Source organism: Lagenorhynchus albirostris, chromosome 1 (assembly GCF_949774975.1).
Source record: "Lagenorhynchus albirostris chromosome 1, mLagAlb1.1, whole genome shotgun sequence".
Lineage (NCBI taxonomy): Eukaryota > Metazoa > Chordata > Mammalia > Artiodactyla > Delphinidae > Lagenorhynchus > Lagenorhynchus albirostris.
Genome location: NC_083095.1, coordinates 155,986,895 through 155,996,196, shown reverse-complemented (window position 1 = coordinate 155,996,196; position 9,302 = coordinate 155,986,895). Strand labels below are relative to the sequence as shown.

General features: G+C 49.9%; 1 protein-coding gene across 8 annotated transcripts in view; it reads right to left on the bottom strand.

Moving 5' to 3' along the window:
* Positions 1 to 2,350: 2,350 nt before the first annotated feature.
* LARP4B (La ribonucleoprotein 4B) overlaps positions 2,351 to 9,302 on the bottom strand; it is an 88,084-nt gene continuing 81,132 nt past the window's right edge. For 4 of the 8 annotated variants that reach the window (XM_060156495.1, XM_060156486.1, XM_060156468.1 and 1 more), the window contains exons 17-19: positions 7,150 to 7,268; positions 6,938 to 7,046; positions 2,351 to 5,839 (exon numbers count right to left, since the gene is read on the bottom strand). In XM_060156495.1, the coding sequence (XP_060012478.1) occupies positions 5,567 to 5,839; positions 6,938 to 7,046; positions 7,150 to 7,268 (501 nt within the window). In that variant the 3' untranslated portion in view covers positions 2,351 to 5,566. The remainder of the gene's footprint in view (positions 5,840 to 6,937; positions 7,047 to 7,149; positions 7,269 to 9,302) is intronic. The other 4 variants (XM_060156512.1, XM_060156523.1, XR_009541895.1 and 1 more) reach the window with 3 other exon arrangements.

Genomic DNA, 9,302 nt, shown 5'->3' with positions numbered 1-9,302 from the left:
TTCGTTAGGGATGTGACTGAGAGAACCAGGCAGAATGTCAGCCGGGGTGTGGACTTGACGGCACCTCGCCCCCCAGGATTGGGCCCACGTTACACACTCAAGCAAGCTCTGCATCTGGTGCATGTTCTTTTCAAGCACCCGTGGAACAGTCACCAGGGTGACCACATCCAGGGTCACAGACAAGCCCTAACACGTAAGTGGACTGATCACACAGCGCGTGTTGTCTGACCACAGTGGACCCTGGTCTCGCAGGGGATCCAGCCCATGGCTGCATCCCTGCCCCATGGCTCCCCTGCCATGACAGCCCTTCCCCTGGTCGGTACCAGACGGTCTCCTCCGTAACACCATCCTGAACCTAGTGGGTCCTGCTGACCATCCTTTCCCTCAGCTTCAGTGGGACCCACAGATGGCATAGCCCCGACATGGAAGACATGGACCAGGCCCACTGAGCTGGGCACCCACGCTGGCCACGCTCCATGGCGCTCGAGCTCTGAGAACTGTGGGAAGTCTTGTTAAGACCCCCAAACCTTCCTGCAGTACCGTCTTTCTCATCTCTCCCCCACCCACCACCCATGGTGAACTGGGAACACAGTATGTAAAGGGGAAGAGCCCCCCACACCTCAATCTAGGTGGCCCAGCACTTCATCCGGATCAGGAAGCGCTAGTGGCCCGCCAGGCCCAGCTGCCTCGGTGCTGGGGGTGCTCCTCTGACTGCTGGTTTTACCCAGTGATTTAGATAAACAGAGGGCTTTAACGTTAGTAAAAAAAACATGCACATGCCAAGGAACGGAATGCAACGACTGCAACTTCTTGGTGGAGGGGGAGGTGCAAACATCTGGGGTCCTTCGGGGTTCAGCTCTGTGCCACTCCACGGCCACAAGAGAACACGCCTCGGCTGGCCCGCGGACGACACACATGGCCACGAGCTGTGTGTCCCTGGCCAGGCCCAGAGCAGCTGACGCGCACCTGGGAGCAAGAGGGGTCGAGGGCTGGCAGAGCTGCCAAGCTGGGCGTACATCTGCCAGTCCCGATGTATGACTTGTCATTTCAAGCCACTGAGTTTGCGAAGAGTTATCTGGAAAAGGCAAATCAACACATCACCCCATTTCTCCCCCAATTTCCTATGCCAGGGCTGTGCATGGAGAACACATAGTCAGCAGATACTTCATCAACTTTACAGGTATTTATTGAGCTTCTACTATGTTGCAGACAGTGTACTGAGACCAAGGGGATACAAGGGTGACAGAGACGGGCTTGATTCCCACCTTCAGGGAGCACATCGAATTATTTTTGTGATGAGTCCTACGAAGGAAATTCCTAGGAAGGCAGAATGGTGGGTGAGTGGAATTCCACGGTGTCCGCAGAGAAATGAGCCCAGAGGCACAGACTAGAGAGGCTAGAAAAAGCTGCCTGTGCAGGTGGAAGGGAACACCAAGTAACAAGAGTGGCACACGGATCAGTGGAGGAGTAATGAGCTACTCAATAGGCAAGTTTCCACATGGCAAAAAGTAAAACTGGGTTCTCACCTCAGACTACACACACAACACACACACACACACACATATCAATCAATTCCATATGGGCTGAAGACACATGTATTCATCAAGGGAGAATGTCTTCATGGCTCTGGAGTAGGGAGACTTCATAAACAAGACCAAGACACTCAACCATAAAGGAGAAGATGGGTCAATTTTACTACATAATTAAAAACTGTAAGATAAAAGCTACTCTAAATAGAGTTTAGACAGCTGGTAGGGATTGAGCGGAAATATCTGCAACACGTAACAAAGAATGAACAGCCAGAGACAAAGAAGCCCACATCAACAAGGGAAGGATAACCAAGTAGAAACACGGGGGAGGGGGTGTGCAGGTCAGTCACCAGCTGGCAGACCAGCCATCACACGTAACACATACTGGAGGCCCAACCACCGCTGCTGGCGTCACCCTGATTTAGGGTGAAGTCCATCACCGTTTCTGAGGCTCACTTAGGATCTGAACACGATGGCCCCACCTCCACCCCAGGTGACTTTATGGGGATGTCTCCTGAGACGTTGCCATTTAACACGAGAAACAAGAGCCCGACACAGGGATACTTATTTCTGTGGTAAACCTCAAATTTAACAAAATGTGCCCTCACGAACACTGGCTTGAGGGCCAACCCTGGAGGCCCACAACTGAGCTGCTGGGCATGGTGCCCCTGCTGCGACGACTCGGGCTACGATCCGAACATGGGTGGACGGAACCCGCATTTCATTCTCACGACACAGATGGGTTCAAACAAAATACTATTTTTTAAAAAGGTGCATTCTTGAAGAAAATTTTAATTAAAAAAAAATGAAAAGAAAACCCAAACAGTGCCTAAATCTTTATTTTTCATAACCTACATTTTTTCAAATTAGACAGTTTTACACTGAATGACACAAAGGAAACTTAAATTACCAATAGTTTACACATAAGCTTGATTCCAGTCTTAATGAAAAGAAATAGAACAGAAACAAAAGCCCTGGCGAGGCGTCCGCGTCACTGCCCTCCTGCGAGCTGGTGCCGTGGCCGCTCCTTCAGGCCGATTGTCCGCCGCTCCCCGCGGACGCAGATGCAGACACGGGTTGTACCTGCCCCCGAGGCCCGCGAGGCCCCAGACTGGCCTCCACACGGCACCGTGGTGGCCCTGACCACGTGGCAACTTGACAGGTTTCTTGCCACCACTAGTGACAACCAGTGATGCAGTTACAAGAGGGCCTGATCAGAAACATGATGACACGGACTCTTAAAAATCAACGACTCTTCTTGAATTCATGTCTGGTGAAACGGGGCTGGGTTCTCATTCTTATCTCTCCAAATGACAAGTATCATCACACAATTGTCCAAGTTAAAATGCCATTTGTGATGCTGTGTCTCTGACTCTGTACCTTGAGGTACTGCCAGGGGAAAGGAAAGAGTTATATTTTACACGGACGAAGCCAGACACCAGCTGTGCATGGCGGGGCTGCCCGTGGGCTGGCGCCACAGCTTCCCACTGTGCACCCCCTGTGCTTTTCTGTGAGTGGAAAACCTCAGGAATATCAGAAAGGTGGAGGTTGGGGGACATTATATAGCTCTTTGGCATATCGCCCTTGCTTAATTAAAAAAAATGCTATAAAAATCACATCAGAGTGAAGTCTTAACTCAGCTGCGGGAGCATAGGCCTCATGTGCCCAGCCGGCCATGCCACCTGGCTGGGCCCGGCTGCTGTCACGGTCACCTTCATCCCAGCTGCACGCACAGCTCCACCCTGGTCACACAAAGGGCGGACAGCACAGCTGGCCCCCCACACCTGCCTCCAGGGAAAGGATCTGCCACTATTAAAAACCAGTGTCTGGGCTGCACAGGGTTTAGGATTCGGGGATGGTGCTGACAGCATCGCTCCCTCCTCCAGCAGAGACCGCCATGTCATGGGATCCCGGGGGCTCAGAGCTGGCCTTTCCAGCTCTTTCTACAGTACTCATTAGTTTGGGTGTAAGAGGTCAATTATTTCTGATTTTTTCAGTCAGCAATTTCAAAACTACAAAGAAATTAATTCCCCTGTTCCTTTTAACAGGCATTTGCAAATAGGAGCGCTGTGTGGGTGTCTAGGTATTTGAATAAAGACGCTGCTCTGAAGGAGATGGGCTTGTTTTCCTCTGGCAGGCAGATCATGCCTATTAGCTATTTGTAATTTTAAGTAGATTATTTTTTACTTTCACTTGAAGACCCTGCCAGTTTCCACTTTCCAGATTATACCTCAAAAACCCTTTCAACATTAGCTGTGATTAGTACATACTTACATATGTTTAAGAAGAGCATGAAAATATTCGAACATTTTAGTAAAACTTTCCATCTCCCTTTCACAGCAGCAAAGAGGCAGAATCAGTTCAGCACACCAGTATAAGAGAAAAAGAAAAAACCTCAACAAATTAAAATAATATTCAAACCACAACACTGAGTTTATCTACATCCAGGTCAATAGCAACATTTATAATATATCAATTTTTATCAGCTTTTTCTCTTTAGGGTACCTTTTTAATATGTTCTGATTATTTACAACTGTACAAGCAAAGCACACACGCCCAAGTGCACATATTTAATACAGTATCGACTATTTGCATTTACAGGATTTTTCAACAGTCTGAAAAAAGATCAACTGTGTAAGATCTTCCAGGTAAATTACAAACATGACTGCTCGCTCTTCCTACAGTGCTTACCCAGTAACACCGTGACAGCAGACCCCACTCACGCCAACACAGGCCGGTCTCAGGAACTCTAAGCTGTCATATACAAAAGTTAAGGCAAAGTCATTTTCAAGTTTAAATAAAATTCAAGTCTTTAAATATTGGATGGAAATAATCTCTTTTTTAAAAAGAAAAAACCTTAGTCTTGTTAAATAACATTTTGTGGAATAAACTGTATGGTTACATTTAGCAGGAAATATTCTTATTTTAATGTCTGCTGCTTAGAATACTTAAAGAAAAAATTTAGGCATTTTAAAACAAAATAATTTATGTTTATTATCAACTGCTAGCTTTAGTGCATGCGTGTTCTTGGAGAGCAGCACTTAGAGAAGGGATCACAGACCCTGTCTTGGAGGTAAAGAGAGAGGAACTTGGATCCTCCAACACCAGAGGGCATCACAAACACCTTCTCCCACGATCTGTGTGCCGTGTGCAGAGGTTCGGAAAGGCACCCCAGGAGGGGTAAGGTGGGGCAGACTGGGGCAGACGAGGGAGCCGGGCTCCATGTCCTCCCCACCTGCTCTCGGGAGCAAAACATCAGGGTACAATTTCGTGGTAACATGACAGTGGGCAACAAAGTTTATGTTCCATTTAAGTTCTATTCACAATGTGCTTTGAGTTTATCTTACATAACAGCCGCTAGAGACTGGAGTGAGGAGCTGGTTACTTGCTGGCAGGACATCAGGACTCTCGGTGCTCTGCAGGGTTACTCTGCCCAGTGGACCAAAAATGGGCTCTACTTAAAAAATGCTAGAACCACTTGTTAGGCTTCTGAATGAAAGGACAACTCCCAGGCCAGCGTGTGGCGCCATTGGACCCCGTCCCTTCCCCAGGATACACTCACAGCATCGCCTCATGCCCTCAATTCCACGGTCCTCAGCCTCACCCGGCAGTCTGGACATCTCAGAGATACACACTTGCTAACCAGTTATTTTAAAAAATGAAGTAGCATAGTTCCGCTTAATTTAGAAAAACTCACTATATATATATATAGCTTGCATTCATAGCCACATGGAGGCTTAATAAAAAATATCAATTTGTTAGGATAAATGCATTTTCTATCCTGAAAAAAATCAGACTTATGCATCACCTCCAGTTAAGCACCAACCTAAAATAAGGTTTATATTAATTAAATCCTGAAAAATAGATTTTTTTCAAGAGGGGGGAAATCCGACTCATAGAAGAAAAATAACTTGCAGGCACCTTGTAGGCCTCATCTACACTGCAAGCTCCTAACCAGCGGCTCACTCACATCCCGAGCAGGACAGTGCTTAGTTGTGGCGACCTCAGCTCCTTGAAGCCCTCCCAGACCTCGGCGCTCACTGAGGGGACCTGGGTGGGGGGCTCTGTTCTCTGTGCAGACGCCGCCCCGAGGCTGGGGGAGAGGGCCGGCGGCCTGGCGGTCTCCTCTGGTCTTTGGGTGGTCCTGGGCTGGACTTGGGGGCAGAGGGCTCTCTCTCGGCGAGCTTCTTTTCTTCCTTCCCACAACCAACAGTGTTTGGCTTTTGTTCTTTCTGGGGCTGCAACGGGGAAGATGGTGGCTCTCTATTCGTCCTCTGACAAATCTCTGCGTAGCTGGGTTTTCGCAATTCCTGGGAAACAGACACAGCTCTGGGATTATATGACAACATGCGAAAATAAGGTTCACTTGAGGTAGACGTAAAAAAAGGTTTCAACTGTAACCACATTCAAAATTATTTTAAATAAAGAATTCCTACATTTTAACAACTGAGGTTCCCCTGCAGCACAACTTTCCCTCCAAGATACTCTAGAAATATATTGTAAAAATGGTTAAAACTAGAAAAGGCATGGAGATGAAAAGTGCCGACTGAACTCTTTCCAGCCTCTGGCCTGTAATCACTTCTGAGCCACATACGAGCCTGAAAGGCGGCAGACAGCAGACACCCTAGAAAAACACAGAAGCAGCATCTGCTCTCCCTGCCAGACAATCTGCCTCGGCACAGAGCAGGTCTCCTGGACCCAGGAAGAGGTCCGGCTGTCACTTATGGGTGACCTTCAACAGCTGTCTCTGCAAAGCATTTGTACACACTGCAAACTACAGAGGGCTGGAGGTGTGGTTGCAGGAAAGTCAGAGGTAACAACAACAAAAAAGTAGGGTTTTCAGGTAAGTGGAAGCATGAAGGCTAAATGACAGATGAGAACATTTAGAAGTCTGTCACCTCCATCAACCATTTGTAACTTAAAAATAATTAAAAAAAATAATTTTAACCTATAAAAAAGTTTTCTTTAAAGATTCAACCTAGCAGACAATAAAGGGTTTAACTCCCAAATCTAAACGATAAAGGCCCACCCAAGATCAAACTAGGGACAACACAAATCAGAATTTAAAAAGCTGGACTGAGCACCCAGGGGAGGAGAGAGGAAGAGGAGCTGGCGGTAGGCCTGTGTGGACCCGGGCGGGGTGGGAGGTGGGCGTCCCTCTGATCCGCCCTTGGACCACCCTAAGTCCTAGGGTCATAGGAACTGGAAGCTGTGGCTCCTCGGGCGACAGCCTCACTCTACTGACCCTGAACAAGATGACCCACGGCTGCAGGGACAACGAACAGCCAGATCGGTTAGTTACAATCATTAGCAAATGCCCAGGGTACCCTGCACAGAAAGCGAGCTCAGTGTGCACACAGGCAGCCACCGCTCCAGGGAGCCCCTCCACATCCTTGCCCCCGACATACCGAGACGGCGCCGTCCACCTGCACCGATTTACTTGCAGTCGTGCTCAGGGTGGGAGGAGGTCTGTCCACACTCGGGGTTTCCTTCTGCTTCTCCACCACCTTGGGATCCCTGGAAAGACGCCACCAGGCAGACACGTGAACATCCGGGCCCCACGGGCAGCCCCACAGTGAGCACAGCACGGGGCACGGGCATCAGGTGCAGGTGGACTTACTCGGGCGGGTGGGCAGGGGAGGGGGCACGCTCGCAGGCTGTGGACACGGCACAGGGCACTGAGGGCTCTCGGGGGGGCACCGCGGGGAGAGTGTTCGTGCTTGCGTCTGCGTTCAGGCTCTGAAACCATCAAAAACAGTTATCACTGCACAGAAGCACGTCCGTCAGATCTTTCTCAATGATCTTAAACACACAACAATGGTACCGGCTTCGCCGTCCTCCCGGGAGCACGGGTGGGCCAGCCCGGAGTACAACTGGACACACTGTGGCCAGGAAGCAGCCCCCGGTCTCCCCTTCCTCTTGGCAGACGTCTCACCGATCTGAGGCCTCCCTCTGTGCATGAGCACGATTGCCTGCAAGCCTGCTTTCCCACCTGAACAGGTACTGAAACCTCCACCCATCTGACACCCCAGTGCCCAGCACCGCCTGGCACGTGATCTGTGAATGTAGAGTCCCCAGCACAATCCAGTACGGCTCACCCGTTTTTACAGGGAAAACCAACAAGGTTACAGCTCCATCCCAATAAACCTGAGTGCCTTGAGGGGTGCAGGTGCTGACATCAGTTCCCACCTGAAAGCAGTGTGTTAACTCTCCTGATTTAACAGGGAACGAAACTGAGGCTTAGTCTGTTTAAGGCAAACACCTGGAGAATGCCAGCCCCATGAGCAGTAACCACTCACACATGTAGCCTTCTGTTAATTAACAAAAAAAAAAGGCAGCAGAGCAAATAAAGAACTGGAAGGGAGACTAACTGCAAACAAGCGTTTTCTCAAAATCTCACTTTTCAAAGCAGATAAAAAGTTCAGAAGTGAGAGGTTCTGGAGGGAGTGAGATGGAGGGAATAGCACTGCCCCCCACCATGGGGCGAGGGTGGTGGTGATGGAGACATGGGGCCCCTGAGAACCACCACCTCTCACGATTTTGTGCTCAAGGCTGGTGGAAACACAGGCATGGAAAACGCCTCCTTCTTGTAAAAGCTCCCTCACGTCCAGAGCACGCCCGAGACCGCCCCCCTCCCGTCGGAGGCCTCCCAGGGCCCCGCAGAGCCGCCGAGCACTTCACCAAGAAGCAGGGACACAGTCTCTTCCACCTAGAATTGGGCTCAGGCTTCTTAAAAGTAGCAATTCTCGGGCTTCCCTGGTGGCGCAGTGGTTGAGAGTCCGGCTGCCGATGCAGGGGACACGGGTTCGTGCCCCAGTCCGGGAAGCTCCCACATGCCGCGGAGCGCCTGGGCCCGTGTGAGCCACGGCCACTGAGCCTGCGCGTCCGGAGCCTGTGCTCCTCAACGGGAGAGGCCACAACAGTGAGAGGCCCGCATACCGCAAAAAAAAAAAAAAAAAAAAAAAAAGAGCAATTCTCTCTTCAGAATAAATTTTACACAAACTCACAATGTAAAAACAGTAAAAATTAAAAAAAAAACCAACAACAAAATACTGTTTTTGAAATGGGGTGGAGGCCTGCTTGTTCTCTTCCCCTGCCCATCCCCAAGGGGAGTAAGGTCAGGGTGAAGCCAGGACTCAGGGTCTCTAACATCATTCCATGGGGCACTGATAACTCAGAATTTAAGACTGACAATAACGCACAAGACATGTCACATTTAATAAGTGCTTCTCTCTCCAAAATACAGGGTCTTGGAATCCTCTCAACCTTGAAGGCTAAAAATGGGAGCAGTAACCACACACTAGTATGAAGACAACTAAAGACCTGGCTTTATAAATCCCACCATGACCCCGCCTGGTACTGAGAGGCGACTCCACCCCTGTGGGGGCTCTGCAGGTGTAGACGGTCTGGACACGGTCTGCAGGGCAGTGCCTTCCCCAACCCAGAGGCCAGGGGTTCTGACTCCTTAGGTCTTCGGGCAGTACAGGGTGCTGGTGGGTGGGTTCCCACTGGAGAAAGACATGGTGGGTGGCTGTGGTGGAGCGCCAGGCTGAGAACTCAGCAGGCGCTGGATGAGGCATTCTGGCCACCTCTGCCCTGGTCTGCTTGTCGACTGCAGCAGGGCCACGGGGAGCCCCCGGGCTCTTGCAGCACTTGCTGATTCCCGGGATGTAATCGCTGCAGAGTCATGAATACCACAGAGCTCGCCGACAGCCACCCGTATTACAGTAAAGTTGCCCTGGGCTTCTGGTTATTCATGTAGATTATTAAAAA